Source organism: Tupaia chinensis, unplaced genomic scaffold (assembly GCF_000334495.1).
Source record: "Tupaia chinensis unplaced genomic scaffold, TupChi_1.0 Scaffold000402_1, whole genome shotgun sequence".
NCBI classification, from domain to species: Eukaryota; Metazoa; Chordata; class Mammalia; order Scandentia; family Tupaiidae; genus Tupaia; species Tupaia belangeri.
Genome location: NW_006159904.1, coordinates 5,649,853 through 5,668,165, shown reverse-complemented (window position 1 = coordinate 5,668,165; position 18,313 = coordinate 5,649,853). Strand labels below are relative to the sequence as shown.

The window sequence follows — 18,313 nt, the reverse complement described above, 5'->3', positions numbered from 1 at the left end:
TTTATAAAGTAAAATGCAAGAGGGAAAAAGCTATTCAAAGAAAATTTATAATTAAAGGAAAGCGGAATATAAAGCTTTGGAAAATCCAAATCCTAGCCACGTAAAGAGTGAAAAAACACCTCTGGGACAGAATTCTAGGGGTGTAGCAAGTGACTACTGAAGAGACTAGTATGGCTAGAAGGAGTCAGGTGCTACTCATCAAGACAACTCAAGACCATAAAAGTATTTTAAAGATCTTCAAGGTTTCCACTGCCACCTCAGACCCAGAGCTCCAGGAGGGCAGATTGGAATGGACACCCCACTGCCCAGGGCTGCCTCAGGACGCCACTCTCAAATTCCATCACAGCACCCCCTGGTCACCCCAGCCAAGATTCATGCAGACCAGGTACAACTCAGGCCTTCACTGCTGAGATAAGCCTTGGTGGCACCTACATAGCGCTAAGTCTACAGACTCACAGAATATAAGAGCTTTGGCAGTAGGGCTACCACCACCTAGATTTCAAAGGATGTTGTGGACATCCTAGGGGCCTGTGCAGAATCCTGCCTCAGGAATAAGGCAAGAACCCTAGAGGGTTCCCACTAGGCCAATGCCTAGTAAAGCTGTGGAAATAGATTAACCTCCAAGACCACAGAACTGTAATGCCAACCAACATACAAATCCAGCCTAGAAGAGCTACAGGAATGAGACTCCCATCCATCAGAGCTGCTGAGTGGACTGAGACCAGCAAAGTCATAGAAGAGGGGCTGTCTAAGACCTGGGGGACCCGACCCCCACCCAGTATGCCTAAGAGGCCACACATGGAATCAAAGAAAATTATTCTCCAGCTTTAAGATATAATATTATTGGTGCCAGAGGTGGCATGGTGGTTAAGGTGCTGAACTCCCAAATCGCCAGTTGCAGTTCAAGTCCTGGACCTGGAGGCTTGAAAATCATGCTGGGCACATGTGTGTATATGCCCAAAATCCTGACAGGAGAATGAAGGAGGAGGGATAGTGGTGTGACCATCTCCCTCTGGGGATGATTTGTTACTTTCCCTTTCATTGTCTCTCTGGCAAATATACACACCCTAAAGTAAAAACCTAAAAAAAAAAAAAAAGATGAAACATTGCGTCCCCTGTTGGGTTGTTGACTTACTTTAGACTAGTTATCCCTCTTTTCTTACCTACTACTACCTCTTGGGAAAGAAATGTCTATCCTATGCCTGCCTCACTATTTTATTCTAAAATATGTATGTATGTATGTATGTATGTATGTATGTATGTATGTGTTTGTTGTGATTTTCAGGCCACCAGGCCCAGGACTGAACTGTGGTCAGCAATGTGGGAGTTCACCATCTCAACCACCACGCCACCTGTCAATCTCACGCTATTATATTTCTGAAGTAGAAAACTAGTTGTGATTTCATAGTCTCACAACTAGAGGAAGTTGCCTCAGGATGAATTATGCCTTGAACCTAACCCCTATCTGATCTAGATAAGCTTCTGGACTTTGAACTTTTGAGTTGATGCTGAAATGAGTTAAGATTCTGAGGCTATTAGTAAAGTATGAATGTATTTTGTAGGTGAGAAGGACACCAGTTCAGGGGGAGGGGCAGAAGCAGAATTCTTCGGTTTGAATGTTTGTCCCCTCCAAAACACATGTTGAAATCTTGCCAATGTAACTGTATTGGGAGACAGAGTCATTCAGAGGGGATTAAGTTACAAGGGCTCTACCCACACTGGCAGATTTAATGCCTTTTTTAAAAAGCATTTTTTGGGTACCAGCAGATGGTATAATGGTTACATTGCTGGACTCCCACATAGTCATCCACGGTTTGAGTCTCGGACCTGGTGGCTTACACACTGGGCACGTGTACATGTGTGCCCAAAATCCCAAGAAAAGAATGGAGGAGAAGGGATTGCAGCATGGCCAACCTGCCTGGGGGATGATTTCTTTCTTTCTGTCTGTCCGTCTCTCTGTTGAGCCACAACCCTATAGAAAAAAATATATCTTTAAGAAAGCATTTTTGAGAATAGGTTCTCTCTTGTATGTGCTTTCTTGCCCTTTCATCATGAGATAGAAGGCCCTGTCCAGATGCTGAGCAGATGCCAGTGCCATGTTCTTGGTCTTCCCAGACTCCAGAACCATGAACCAAACAGATTTCTTATAAATTACTCCGTCTATGGTATTGTTACAACAACATAAAACAGACTAACATATCTCAGCAGAGAAAGTCATCTCTGCTTTGAATAGCATCATCTGGAATAGCCTGACTTGGACTGGAGTTTCCACTTCCAACATGATTCATTCATCACATGACTGCCAAGTTGATGTTGATTGCTGCTGAAGATACAGCTGAGGCTCTTGGCAGGGAATTGGGTCCTCTTCCATATGACTGGCTTCTTCATATTACTAGATGGCTTCTACGTTCTCAGAGGGAGTGCCACAAAGGCAGACATTCACAGAGAAAAATGCCTAATGTGTAAGTGCTTACCAAGCCTTCATATGAATCTTACTTGCTACTTCCCATTGGCCAAAGCCAGCCACATGGCCAAGCACAATTACTACAGAAAGGAAATTACACAGGACCCAAATAAAAAAGGAGTGCAATTCTTTGAGAGGGCCAGCACAGCAAGTCTATCACAGTGCACTAGCACTATCTGTGTGGCACAGGAGAAGCTTATGCAAACAGATGCTTACATACACAGGTCATGTCTAGGAGAACACATAAGAAAAAGCTACATGGGGCCAGTGGGTGTTATGGTCGTTAAGGCACTGGACTCCCACAGGGTCGACTGTGGTTCAAGTCTTGAACCTTGAAGCCTGAAAATCCTGACAGATATGTATGCGTGCATGCCCAGTATTCCAAGAGGAGGAGAGAAGGGATGGTGGTGTGGTTACCCACCCTTAGAGGTGATTTCTCACTTTCACTCTCACTGTCTCTCTCTGGAAAGTTTTCACGCCCTAGGCAAAAACCTAAAAAAAAAGAAAAAAGAAAGAAAGAAAAGAAAAGAAAAATGTGGATATAGGAAAGTTATTTTCACTGTATAATGCACAAGTATTTCCAAATTCTAAAAATTAATTACTTTAAAAATTAAAATAGGGCCAGCCAGTGGTACAGTGGTTAAGGCACTGTTGGCCACATGGCCAACTGCGTGGTTCAAGTCCCACACCCTGCTGCTTGAAAAATGTGCTGAATGCATATGCAAGTGTGCCCCAAATCCCAAGAGAAGAATGAAGGAGAAGAGATTCTCGGTGAGGTCATCTCCCCTGGAGGGTCATTTCTCATTGGGCTAGGAGGTGATGTAGAGGCTAAGGTGCTGGATCTCACATAGCAGGCTGCTGGATCCTACAGTTTGAGTTGTGAATTGGCAGCTTGAAAATTATGCTGGGCATGTATGCATGCATACCAAAAATCCCAAAAGGAGAGTGGAGGAAAAGGGACTGTGGTGTACCATCCACCTTCCAAGGTAGGGAGGTGATTTCTCTCTCTCTCTCTTTCTCTCTGGTGAGTGTACATCCTATAGCAAATTTTTTTTTTTGAGAGGTTTTTTCGCTATAGGGCGCATGCGCTCGCCAGACAGACAGAGAGAGACCGAGAGACAGAAAGCAAGAAACCACCCCCCAAGGGGGATGGTCACGCCGCAATCCCTTCTCCTCCATTCTCCTCTTGGGATCTTGGGCACGCACACACACTTGCCCAGCGTGATTTCGAAGCCACCAGGTCCAGGATGCAATCCGTGGTCGACTACATGGGAATCCAGCGACATAGCCATTACACTAACTGCTGGTTCCCTATAGCAAAATTTTTTAAAAATTAAATTAAATGAACATAAGCCCAGGTGATCCAGAACAGTTATGTGGATCTTAGGTTGTCAGAAAAGTCATGATGTGTTTTTCTATGCAAAAATATGTCAGGGCTTTTCCAATGACCCAATAGTTGGTATTAATTAAATATTTGTTCAAGTGAAAAGGAACCACGAATAAAGGGAAAACTAATAACATATTCAAGCACTTTCACTTTTATATAGTATTTTAGTTAAGTAGAAATTGCCTCCTTAAAATAAGACATAGCCTCAACTATCTAGCTTGTTGGAAAAACAAATCCCTAATGATTTACTACCCAACTTACATTTATTGGTCCTACAATTTACCAAACCCCAACCCACAATGCTGGCTCTAAATCTCTGGATTATTGATTTTATGTTCCTGCCAACAGAGTTTGCCGAAGCATTGGAAGCTATTTGAAACAAACAATAACCAGAGTTCCCTTTTTCTAGACAGGCAGGATTTCTAAAAAGCAAAGCTTTACAAAACTCTAGAGTGGCCTGTCACTTGTCAGCCAAAGATGGCAGCACTTAGGCGAGTCGAAGAAAGATTGCAGTGAGCTACCTTGTGACCGAGGGGGACCAGCTGAGGCACCCGCTGCCGGGAGAAAAGCATAAAATGGAAATCATGAACCAGATGAAACTATCAAGAAAAACTTAATTTTCAATATCATAACCAGAAAAACTAATCAACTGCCAGAAGCTGAAAGGAATCTGCTGGAACATGGATCGACATATGTTGGACTTAATGTACCTTTCTGTGGCCTAAGAGCCAACAGTCTCATCTGACGCATCTTGAACGTGAAAAAAGCTCCTATAGCTGCTGGCTTACGAATGGCGCCTTTTTTTTTTACTACCAGCCACAAGTAGCTTACAAAAGTTTTATAAATTTTTCCTTGAATACAGGAGTTGTGAAACCTGTACCATAATACGGAGTGGATTAGTTGGTCTTGTTTTTGGTGGTCCCTATTCTGTTTTCTTGGCTATGCCTGTGAATGGTGGCCTAGCAGAAAGGTATGAATCAACCTTGCTACCAGAGAAAGGAAATATCATAACTTACTGGATAAGAATTTCTAAGCCAATTTTTGGAAACTTGTTATTTCCCATTTTGCTCCAAACTGCATTTGCATCATACTTAGGGTCTAGACAATATAAACTACTTATAAAAGTCCTTCAGTTACCTGAACCTGACCTAGAAATTCAATGATTTTAAGCAAATATGTATACAAACAAACTTTTTTTTTTTTTTTGGAGAGGTTTTTGCTATAGGGCGCGTGTGCTCATCAGCAAGACAGAGAGAGATAGAGAAACAGAAAGTGAAAAATCACCCCCCAGGGGGATGGCCACACCGCAATCCCTTCTCCTCCATTCTCCTCTTGGCATCTTGGGCACACATGCACATGCACCCAGTGTGAGTTTAAGCCGCCGAGTTTGGGACTCAAACCACAGTCAATTACATGGGAGTCCAGCGACATAGCCATTACACTAACTGCTGGTCCCATGTATACAAACAAACAAAAAAACATAAAAAAAAAAAAAAAAAAAAAAAAACTCTAGAGCATCTGTTGGTTTAGGAACAACTTTATAATGGTTGTGTGGTGTTTGGATAATTTTTCTGTGTAGATTCATGGCATGTATATGCTTTTTAAATTTTCATTTATTATTATTATTTAGAGATCTTGTCTATAGGTCACATGTGCTCGCCAGAGAGATGAGAGAGATGGAAATAGAAAGTAAGAGACCACCCCCCCAGGGGGATGGCCACACTGAAATCTCTTCTCCTTCATTCTCCTCTCAGGACTTTGGGCACACATGCACATGCACCCAGCATGAGTTTCAAGGGACTTGAATCACTCCTGTAGGAGTCCAGCATCTTAACCACTATGCCACCTGCAAGGCCTATATTATTATTATTTTTTAATAATTAATAATTAATGTCCTATAATTTACTATAGGGCATGTGTGTTCACTTGAGAGACAAGTGAGACAGAGAGAGAGAAAGTGAGAAAACAAGACGTATTAACCACTATGCCACCTGCTGGCCCTGCATGTGCATGCTTTTAATTCAGTTTTTCAACTAAAGACCATCTTTAGGGAGAAAATACTTCTTTTAATGAGTTTTTAAAATAAATACACATTGGAAGACTGAGTCTGCCATGAGAGCTAAGATCTAGTCACTTCAGAAATAAGGCAATGAAGATGTTCTGCTGAGAATACACCCTGGTGAACAGACTGGGCAGGACAGAAGACTGAGTCTGCCATGAGAGCTGAGATCTAGTCATTTCATAGATAAGGCAATGAAGATGTCCTGCTGAGAATTTATCCTGGTAGAGTCCTTGGAGAAAAACGCAATGCCCAAGACTTTGCAGACCACATCCTCCCATGCATCTCTGATTGCTCAGACTGATCATCTAGAAATTACGAAGAAACTAATAACCCATCAGATGACTAGAAATCACTGCAGGGGCATAAGAAATATGTGAAACCAGGAAAATACCTCACCCCCAAGGGAAAAGAAAAACTCCTCTTCATCCATAGACAATACAATGGAAGTCATGGAAATGTCTGATAAAGAATTTAGAGTATTCATAGTGATAAAACTAACAGAGATGGAAGAGAAGAGAGACAGTGAACACCAGAAGAAAAAGCTGATGAGTTCCAGGAGTTGAGGAAGTTCTTAGGAGAGCTGAAAGAAGAAATATACACCATAAAAAAGAATCAAATGGAACTGTTGGAGATGAATGCTATAATTCAGAAAATCCAAACCTCCTCTGAAAGTATTAAAAGCAGACTAGATCATACAGAAAACCGAATCTCAGATGTAGAAGACAGAATCACTGGACTAGTAAAATCCACCACAAAGACTGAGAAAATAGCCCAAAAAATTGAGAGTAATATACAAGAAATACTGGATACTATCAAACATCCAAACATCAGACAATCAATATCCTAGAGGGTGAAGAGACTAAGAAGGAAATTGACAATCTATTCCATGAAATCCTGGAAGAAAACTTGCAAACCTTGAGAGGTATTCAAAGATCCAGACCCAAGAAATACAACGAACCCCAAATAGGATTAACCCAAGAAGATCTTTTCCAAGACACAGTATAACCAGAATAACCAAAACCACCGACAAAGACAAGATACTCAAACTGGCAAGAGAAAAATGTCAAGTTACCTACAAAGGATATCCTGTCAGGCTAACAGTGGACCTCATCAGAAACAATGCAAGCAAGAAAAGAATAGGAAAATATATTCACAGTGTTGAGTGAAAAACAATTTCAACCAAGAATACTATATCTGGCAAGATTATCCTTCGTATGGGAAGATAAGACAAGAACATTCTCAGATAAACAAAACCTGAAAGAATTTACCAACACCAGACCAGCTCTCCAAGAAGTTCTGAAGAGAGTACTATCCCAGGAAAACTATAGTCAGACACAGAAATAAGAGTTCTAAAACAGCTAAGAAAATGGGCAGCTTAATGGTAGGGACAAGTCTAGAGTTGAACATTATCTTCCAGAATTTAAATGGAAAGATCAGACCACAACAGAAGATAGAGTACATGAGTTTGAACTGGTTAAATAGACTTTTATGACTTTTGACTAAAACATTACTGATCTTCTATGCTTTGTTTTCCAGTATTAAGAAGTTGTGTCTTCTCTTGAGTTGTGGACAGGTCCATGTACCTACTATTTGAACAGAATCCTAACCTGTTTCCTGAACTTATTTAAGTATTAAGCAAAGTTCTCTTAACATTTTTTATTTTGATCTATTAAAGCTAAAACTTCTTTCTTGAAATTAAAAAATGTATTTTAAAAATACCTATTTAGTAACCACAGTAAGCTATATAGCCTCAGCTATGTTCTGTTTTGTAGTATATTCATTCTACCTACAGTTTCATGCCTAAAGTTACTTTTGTTCACAGATACGTATGTATCAGCTGAACTTACTATTAAAAGTATTTAGATTAATTAAGATATTTTGTGAATCAATACAATGTGGGAAAGAATAAAGGAATGGAAAGCAACTGCAGATACCAGAGACAGGGTGGGAGGAGGATGGGAAATGGCAGAGGGTGAGAAATAGGAGGGGAAGAAAGTATATACGTAAAATAAATAAATTAATAAAAAAATAAACACACATTTGGATTTAAAGCTCATCAAATAATTATAAGCAATGAGAAACAAGTCTGTTACCTCCAACTTATGCCCAAAGAAAGCCTTATAGATGCTCTAGTTTTGTCTAATTCCATCCACACTATTTGAGGACGAATGGATGGGACATTTTCTGCAGACCAAACACACAGGTTGGGAAAAAAGTTTTGTTAGCTTTTGAATTTTTAATAAACTATTAATACAGTAGACATCAGGACTAGAAGGGACTGAAAACACAGGAAGCCACAGAAGGAAATCCAGATATCAGTCTCAATACTTTGCTGACTCTCTAGACACCCAAGTCACATGGAATTTGTTGAGTATGCCAGGGCTTTTAAAAGAAGAGACAGGTTTAAAAACAACTGTTGAGATCAGGAGTTAGCGTAGTGGCTATGTCGCTGGACTCTCATGTAGTCCACCGTGGATCATGTCCTGGACCCGGTGGGTTAAAACTCACACCAGGAACATGTTCATGTGTTTCCAAGATCCCAAGAGGAGAATGGAGGAGAAGGGATTGCGGTGTGGCCGTCCCCCCTGGGGGGTGATTTCTCCCTTTCTGTCTCTCTGTCTCTCTCTGTCTGGCGAGCACACGCGCCCTATCGCAAAAACCTCTCCAACAACAACAACAAAAAATTAACTGTTAATTCACCAACATGGAACCTGGAAAGGAAAAAGATCTTGGGATAGACCAGTCTGGTATGAAAAATTAGAAATAAAGTGGGATATTTTGATAAAAGGTTTCAAGCTGAAATTAATGAAAATGGCTGTGTTCACATTCAAAGAACAATACTAATTAATGCACACACAACAAAAGACTTACAGACACTTTTGCAATCTTAGTTACACCTGGTCTCATCACTCTTAAATAGGTAGGGTACCACTTGCCAGCCTGTCCTTGAGACTTCTTTCACTTTAAAGGAAGTATAATGCCCTTAACAACTAATAAGGCAAAGTGTTAGACATGTATGCAACCTTTCCAATATATAAGCCCCTTCCCGTACAACCCTTAACTTCCATGGATTCAACATACAAAAAAGTTCTAATTCTTTCACATGTATGTAGATCTAATAATAGCAAGTAATGAATAATTCTAAGTGTTAATGCTCAAGACAATTCTAGAAGTAGGTACTATTACCATTTGCTATTGAAACACATTCAGAAGTTTACCAAAAGTCATAAATCAATTTAAGTGACAAAGATGAGATGTATTGATAAATCCAGCTCAGAAACCCAGCAAGCTATTTTCTTTCTTTTGTGTTTTTTAGTTTTTCTTAATCTTTTTTTTTTTTTTTAAGGTTTCTGCCAATGGGTGTGAGCATTGGCCAAGGAGGAGAGAGAAAGAGAGAAGGAAAATGAGAAATCATCCCCTGGGGGAAATGGCCATACCACAATCTCTTCTCCATTCTTTCAGAATTTTGGGGATGCATACACATAACCCCAGTGTGAATTTTCTGGTCGCTATAGGGCACATGCACTCACAGGAGAGACAGAGAGACAGAAAGCAAGAAATCACCCCCTACCCAGGGAGACTTGCCATACTGTAATCCCTTCTCCTCCAGTCTCCTTTCAAGATTTTGGGCATACATGCTTATGAACCCAGCCTGAGATTCAAGTCACCAGGTCTGGGATTTGACCTGCAGTAAGCCATGTGGGAGTCCAATTATGTCATCTGCTGGTTCTGCCCAGTGTGATTTTTAAGCCACCAAGTCCCCAACTCAAACCACCATTATCTCTGTGGGAACCCAGCCACCTTAACTGCCACACCACCTGCTGATCTCAGCAGGCTATTTTCTTAAAACAACTTTTAAGGCCACTTCTTATTTTAATCCATGTTAATTATAGGAAGAGGCTACAATGCAGAAAGGCAAAATGAAGACAGCAAAGAAAACCAGCATACTGCACCTGCCAGTAACTAGCAGGGCTTACATGAGCCGCTTGAGCCTGGGCCCTGGCTTCAGCCCTTAGTATTGTCACCTTGGGAAAACTACAGCAGAATGTCAGCACCTGCTCTGGTTTTCTCAATATTCCTAATATTCCTAATTGCGAACATACTCAAGGCACCCACACTTACACAAGCAGGCAGAACACAGCAGAGACAGCAACAGTTTCTGGACCACGTGCATCCTCCTGAATACCCTGTGAATGCAGTACCACCTGGCTCAGCCTTATCTAAGAATTTTCTGGATGCTATGGATTCATAGGAGGGGGAGGGATGGAAAGATGGACTGACTCAAGAAAGGTCTCTCCCAAACCATCCCAGACATATGGAATTGGCAGTGTAGTCTCTAAAAGCCCCACTAAGGAGCCAGCAAATGGCCTACTGGTTAAGGCGACTGAACTGCACATGGTCAACTGTATGGTTTGAGTCCTGGACCCCATGGCTTGAAAAACATGCCCAGGTGCATGGGTATCCAAGCCCAAAATACTGAGAGGAGAATGGAGCAGAAAGGATTGAGGTATGGTCATTCCCCCTACGAAGTGCTTTCTCACTTTCTCTCTTTCTCTCTCTAACCTCTACTAACAACGCACACACCCTATAGCAATTTTTTAAAAAAAGAAAAAAACCCTGGGGCCAGCAAGGCAGAGTAGTGGTTAAGGCACAGGACTTCCACATGGCTAACCACGGTTTGAGTCTCGGATCCAGCAGCTTGAAACTCATGCCAGATGCCTATGTGTGCATACCAAAATCCCAAGAGAAGGATGGAGAAGGGACTGTGGTGTGGCCATCCCCCTGGGGGTGATTTCTCAGTTTCCTCTCGGTATCTCTCTGTATCTCTCCAGTGAGCACACTAGTCCTATGGCAAAAACCTTAAAAAAAAAAAAAAAAAAACAGGAAAACAGATTACTAAGGAAAACTCAATGTCATGTTAAACATCTGTGTATATAAATATATGGAGTTATATACATATAAATAGATATAAATTGAAGTTATTTTAAAATGAGTTATGAGTTATGAAATGCTTATTTTTTAAATCTGCACATTTTCTAAATTTTAGAGTTTAAATTTAAAAAATCAAGTATACTTTTATAACCAGAAAATGTATTTTTTCACTCTGTAAAAGGCAAGAAAGAAAATGTTTTGTTAAACTATACTAATTTAAGCAACAATATTAACTGTGATAAAGATGACAAAAGTGAAGAACTGATGGTTTATCTATACACTGTTTTAATACATTTTTTAAAGAAATATTTAATTTACCTTTTTTTATTTTTTAAATTTGCTATAGGGCATATGTGCTCACCAGAGAGAGAAACACAGTGAAACAGAGAGAGAAAGAATGTGAGAAAGCAAGCTGCCAGGTCTGGGACTTGAACTGCAGTCAGCCATGTTTTTAAGACTTTAAAGAACATTTTCACATGTTCACATACATTTGCTTAAACAATTGTCTTTCCTATTTGCTCACTGTCTGACAGTGTCAGGTTTGAATTCCAGCTTTGTCTGAGCAAACCCAAACCCCAGTTTCCTTAGGTATAAAACAGGAGTGATACTACTACTCACCAGGAACCATAAGGTGGCACAGTAGGTGGAGTGCTGGATTCCCACATGGCCAACTGCGGTTCAAGTCCCAGACCTGGACACTTGAAAATTACACTGGGTGCAGTATATTGAGTGCCAAAAATCCTGAGAGGAGAATGGAGGACAAGGGACTACGGCATGGCCATCACCTCCGGGGATGATTTCTCACTTACCTTCTCACTGTCTCTGTCTCCAGTGAGCACACATGTACTATGGAAAAAAACTTTAAAAAAGAAAAAAATGTCTACCCTACAGTTGTGCAGGAAGGCCTGAGAGCTAAGGGGACTTGAAAGTTTAACATAAATGTCTGATAATGAGTGACTACAAACATCACTTCATTTGATCTGCAAAACAGCCAAGGAGGTTCAAAGAGCACTTAATATTTTCTTCCATTTTACTGTTAAAAAAAAAAAAACTAATCATTAGAACTAGTACGCACACACAGATTCCTCCAACTCTAATATTTCTTTATTTTTAATTTTTTGAGAGTTTTTTTTTTGCTATAGGACGCATGTGCTTACAAGAAAGACAGAGAGAGACAGATAGCGAGAAACCACCCCCCCCGGGGGGGGGGTGGGCCATGCCACACGCAATCCCTTCTCCTCCATTCTCCTCTTGGGGTCTTGGGCGGGCACGCACATACACGTACCCAGCTTCAGTTTAAGCTGCTGAGCCCAGGACCTGAACCATGGTCGACCACATGGGTCGACTACAGTGACATAGCCATTATGCCAACTGCGTAATGCCATCCAACTCTAATATTTTCACTCTGTCCTTTTTTTTGTTTTGTTTTTGCCATAGAGTGTGTGTGCTCACCAGAGAGAGACAGACAGAGAGAGAAAGAGGAAAAGTTGAAAAATCATCCCCTTGGGGGATGGCCACACACATACAATCCCTTCTTCTCCATTCGCCTCCCCTCTGGGGATTTTGGGCATGCACACACACACACGCATGCCTAGTGTGATTTTCAAGCTTCCAGGTCCAAGACTCAACTATGGTCAGCCATGTGGAAGTCTAGCACCTTAACCACCACACCACCTGCTGGCCCCACCCCGCCCTTTAACATTGTTTCACAAAATGTCCAGAAAGAGCTTCCAAATTACAGTAATTTAAATGTTTTATACTTTAAAAACTAAGGCATTCATTCAAACATGCCGTGGCTATGTGCCCTGTAGAGGGCAGACTGTGTACTTCCTGGGTAATTCTGTATAAACTATATTTTTCTTTCTCTTTCAACCACGACCAAGGAAAATATTAACTCCTTTTAGAAAATGCTGACCAGTCTGTGACGTGGTTCTTAAGGCAGCTGGAGCCCACATGGCTGACTCCACAGTTCCAGTTCACAGTTGAGAAACAGACTGGGCACATATGCATGTGTACCCAACATCCTGAAAAGGGAGGTGGAAGACAAGGGGCTGTGGTATGACCATCCTCCATGGAGGGGAGGTGCTTTCTCACTTTCTCTCACTCGCTCCCTCCACAAGTGCATACACTCTCTGGCAAGTTTGAAAAAGAAAAGAAAAGAAAGAAACTGGATACAGTGTATTTGATACTTACCTGGGAAAAAGGGAAAGGGGGGGTCGGGAACAGATCCTATAATCTGGTAGTTAAGGAAGCAAGATCCAAATAGCCAAATGTACAGTCTGAGTGCCAGCCCAGTGGCTTGAAAAACACACCAGCCACATATGTGTGTACCCCAAATCCAAACAAGATGGAGAAATGGAGAAGGGATCATGATGTAACCATTCCCCATGATGGGTGATTTTTCACTTTCCCTCTCTGCTTCTCTCTGGCAAATATGCATACCCCTTGGCAAAAAAAAAAAAAGACTTTTCCAATAACCCAATAGTATGTACGATCTGATCCCATATTGGTAAAAATAGATACACACGCAAGTACACATAAACACATATGCATACACATACTCATATGTTGGGGGGGGCTGTTTTCATTTGTGTACTTCCCTCACCCCATTGTAAATTTATTTTTTATAATGATCGGTGCTACTTCTACAACAGAGCCTAAAAAAGTTATAATTTTACTAAGATGGTTTACTAACCTAATAGTAGGCCTATTCAAACATTCTGATAGTACCAAACCCATCTAAGAATTGGGAATTCTACTAAATAGCATAATTTAAGCAGAAATAATGCCATTTTGCACCCATATAGTACTCTACAAAGTGACTTCACAATCCTATGAGATGGGGCCTATCACCTCACTCTGAAATGAGGAACCTCAAGCTTGAGGAGTCCAAGACTCACCTGGCCAGTCCCCACAGCCTATACTCTTGGCAGAGAACAACCTTACTCAGGGTGCTCACCAAGGACTCTTTCTTAGCCTGTTTCTTTGGTTTTTTTTTTAAGAGATATTTTTTGCTATAGGGCACATGTGCTCACCAAAGAGACAGAGAGAAAGAGAGAAGCCCCCCTCCCCCCCAGATAGGATGGCCACACCTCAATCCCTTCTTCTCCCGTTTCCTCTTGGGATTTTGGGCACACATGCACACATGCCTGGCATGAGTTTTAAGCTGCCAGGTCTGGGACTCAAACCACAGTCAACTATGTGGGAGTTCAGCAATGTAACCATTATGCCATCTGCAGGTTCTATCTTGATCCTCTTTTCTTTTCTTTCTTTCTTTGTTTTTAATTTATTTTTTTCTTTTTAGAGGTCTTTGCTATAGGGCACGTATGCTCGCCAGAAAGACAGAGAGAGACAAAGAGACAGAAAGCAAGAAATCACCCCTCAGGGGGGATGGCCATCCCGCAATCCCTTCTCCTCCATTCTCCTCTCAAAATCTTGGGCATGGGAACCAGCAGTTAGCGTAATGGCTATGTCACTGGACTCCCACGTAGTCGACCACAGTTCACGTCCCAGACCCGGTGGCTTAAAACTCACGCCGGGCGCATGTGCGTGCGTGCCCAAGATCCTGAGAGGAGAATGGAGGAGAAGGGATTGCGGCGTGACCATCCCCCCTGGGGGGTGATTTCTCGCTTTCTGTCTCTCTGTCTCTCTCTGTCTGTCTGGCGAGTACACGTGCCCTGTAGCGAAAACCTCTCCAAAAAAAAAAAAAAAAATCTTGGGTACATGTGCACACGCACCGGGCATGAGTTTAAGTCACCAGGTCTAGGACTCAAACCACAGTTGACTAAATAGGAGCCCAGTGACATAGCCAGTACACCAACTGCTGGTCCCTTCCCTCTTTTCTAAAGGGGCTACCCTAGCCAGGTTTAGGGTGCTCTACAGTCACGGGAGATACTACTGACCACAAAAAATCATTAGCATTACGTCACATTCCCAAACCTCAGAAATAGGTTAAGATTTGTAAAGTGGTTGGAATATTTTAAAGAAATGCTCAAGAGTATTTTTTCCCAAAACATATTTAATTTACTATACTAAAAACTTGACTAAAAAATATAAATGTTGATAAATACTATATAAACAGGCAACATATGAAAAGCCAGATTAAACGCTCTGTCACTGTCTAAAACTAAATAATTTAACACATAGTTTAGCTACTGGTTTAATGTAGTATAAAGACATATTAAATGAAAACCAAACAACCACTTTGGAAAGCAAAGTAATTATAATTCACTGAGAATGAAGTTCACAAGATTGTATCTGTCATCTCACTCCCCCCTACAAAACACAATCTAACCCAGACTCTACATAAAAACTATTCAAGCTAGTAGCTACTGAATAAAGATTCTAAATTTTATTATTAAATTTTCCTGGGAAGAAACTTCAAAGGAGTCTTTTGGAATTTTCCACAAATTTAACACACCAAAAGACGCCTTTAATATTTTAAAATAAATAGCTCAGGAAACAATTATATCATGGTTAAAAACCTCACAGCAAATTGCAAAACTTAAGTACTCAAAAAGAGATTCTATCTTCAGTATCAAAGGACCCTGTAACTTCAACATACAAGTAAATGTCTTGAATAGCACATTTCAAAAGTCTTTTCATAAAAATTTCCTTTGGCCTGGGATAATTTTTAAACAATAAATAACAGAAGAGTGAGTCTTAAAGGGAAGCAAAACATTTAATGAAAACTTTCCTTCAGGTCTAACTGGTAGAATGCCTTAAAAAATACTTAGTTTTTAAATCTACGTTGATGAAAAAGACCCCATGTAGACCACCAGTCCTACTGGAAATGCTACTAAAAGGATTTTTTAAAAAAAATAGTTGTATGTATTTGTGGGGTACGGCGTGATTTTTCAATACACGCACAATGTGTAATGATCTAATCGGGGCAATAAACATACATCTCAAACATTTAACCTCATTTTCTGTTGTGAATATTCGAAATGCTCTCTTCTAGCTATTTTTAAATATACATTAAACTATTATCAACTATAGTTACTCTACTGTGTTTCCGTATTCTGAAATTCATTCCTTTAACCTAACCACATCTTGAATCTGTCCTCTACCCCACGCTCCCCTTCCCGGATTCTGGCATTCAATATTCCTCTTTCCACCTCTGTATGATCAACTCTTTACATGTGAGATTGGTCTTTTAATGCCTGGCTTAATTCACTTACCATAAACATAACATATTTACAAAATGTGAGCTGTACTGCCCTACTTTTCAACACCACCTAACCTTCAGATTGCACAACTTTCACTTGCTTAAGAAAAGCAGCTTCATTTTGCAGCAACATTTTCAAAATGCTTATTCATTTGAAATGTGGCGATTCACAAAATAAGGTACACAGTTTTAAAAATAAAAAGGAAGACTCCTTTATGGCCGACTTGTATTTTGGAAAACTGTGCTCCACAGAAGCTTACAAAATATTTTGAAATTATGAACCAACAAAACCCACTACAGAATTAATCACCTGGACTCCTGCTCGGTGCCGTCTTCACAATCTCACTTCTCGAGGACCACTCTCTGACCCCTCAGGCATGAGACATGAAGAGAAACCGACATCGGTAAACCTGGTCTAAGCCCCTCTTGGCTTTTTAGCCCATATACTGTTGTACTGACCTGACTGGAACTCATTTCCTGGGCTCCGTTCAAAACCCTCTGTGGAATTTCTCCCTCTTCTGATGGAGAAGAGCCTTCCTCCGGCAAAAACACTGGCCTGGCTGAGCCCTTGTCCCCAGGATTCTTCCTGAAGGACCAGCACTTATGGACTGACAGCAGAGTCACACGTGGGTCACTTAAAGTTGCCAGAAAGGACTGCTCAGAGTTCTGGGGCACCTCGCCCCTGGCTTTCTCCATCGCTGCGTCCAAAGCACTAAGTCGGTCACCTTCACCAGACTATCTGGTCGTGTTAGAAGGAAATGTTTTTAAAGTGTCCTGCGAATTAATTAGCAGGGAGGAAGGCACTCTCCTGCTCCTGAGCTGGCTTCCGAGAGGCTGCCTGCTGAGTCTTGGGTCTGGCAGCAAGCTTCAGGAACTCGAGCAGGCTGCGCACCACTGTGTACCTATTTGCTTTTTGTTTATCTACACCATTCCACCAATTGGCACCCTCTCCCTCAGTACACTGCATGCAGCACTGTGGATCTCTGCACACGGCCCACACACCCTTACCCGCACGCCCCGGACACTGGCCAGTGTGTCCCAGAGCCCAGCACATAATCACCTCCCAAAGCTAGGCAGCTTCCTTTTGGCTATATGCACCCCTAGAAATCCTGCCTAGAGACAAAGGAGATATGCCACTTCCTTTTATTACCAAACTATGAGCATTTTCCTGGAATAACTTCAGCTGCCTTTTCCATAGCTCCATTGCTGGCGGGTAGCAGAGTACTCGGTGAGGGAAGTATTTCCCAGGCAACATGACTTGCATTTTCAAGAAGGTGTAAGAAAGTTCCATGACTCCTGCAGCTTTGTTTTCCCTTGGACTAAAAACTTGACTTCAGTAAGGACAGATGCACAAATTCACTGGCTACCGAGGCTCGTCCGTTCTTTATATGTGGCACAACAGCCAGCAACTAGCACACAATTCAGACTTCTCAGGCTACCTGCTGTTCCCATGAGGATTAACAGAAAGAGACACACGACAGTGTGGTAATCCGGGCAGGCGCCTGCTCTGTCGGACAGCGCTGCCTCCCTCCCACCCCCCACCCCACCTCATCCACTCAGAGATCTGAAAAGAGGTGACCTTATTCTCCATGGGAGTCACAGCTCTGCCAGCCACTAATCCTGGCACACACCCACTGCAAATGCCTATGGGTGGTTCATACCTGAGACAGAGTTGAGTCAGGCAGTAAACGGGCACTCTGTCCCTCTGCATTCCTCTCTCCAGTTGAAGGTACCACCAGAGACACCGGAGTGTACACTCAATGAGAAATTCAGAACACATGCCCTTCTACTCAGGGTTCTGCTTCCCTATGGGCTGCCCAAAATAACCCTTCTTCCCCCCATTAAAACTGTCATCACTGCCCCCCAAAGTTTTGACTAGGAGATCTGGTCTCCTTGAGGAAAGGAAGCCTTGCCATTTGTCCATTCACCAAAGGCCCTTCACAACTCCATGATTCTGCTGTGTCTCATGTGCCTCTGTGGCGATGTAAAGACGTATTTGCTCGGCCTTCTGAAGTACACTTGGGGCCAACCCCTTCAGAATGTGTCTGGGTTTACTTCTCTGAGGAGTGCACCACCAAAATCAGAACCTGCCTCAATGTCCAAGAAATGCCATTCGAACTAGTGACCTAATGAAGGCATTTCCTGGTTTAAAGTTTATTTCTCTGACTAAGAGGGAGACAGAGACAGACAGGAAAGGCAGGAAGTCCAGGCTGTCCTGTGGATGGCGGAGAATCACCAGTTCTTAAGCACAAGACTTACAAGATTATATTTATAATCTAGAAATGCAGTTTGAGCAGGAAT

The 18,313-nt window shown here is 41.7% G+C and overlaps 1 protein-coding gene and 1 pseudogene across 6 annotated transcripts in view; one reads left to right on the top strand and one right to left on the bottom strand.

Moving 5' to 3' along the window:
- The window catches only part of ATP7B (ATPase copper transporting beta), a 94,135-nt gene that overhangs the window by 53,912 nt on the left and 21,910 nt on the right, over window positions 1–18,313 (bottom strand). For 4 of the 6 annotated variants that reach the window (XM_006154224.3, XM_006154225.3, XM_014590060.2 and 1 more), the window contains exon 1: window positions 16,472–17,005. The exons of the other annotated variants lie outside the window; for them this stretch is intronic. In XM_006154224.3, the coding sequence (XP_006154286.1) occupies window positions 16,472–16,708 (237 nt within the window). In that variant the 5' untranslated portion in view covers window positions 16,709–17,005. Of the gene's footprint in view, window positions 1–16,471; window positions 17,006–18,313 lie in introns of those variants that run through there. 6 annotated transcript variants of the gene reach the window in all.
- Window positions 4,426–5,014, top strand: LOC114008832 (transmembrane protein 126A pseudogene; annotated as a pseudogene).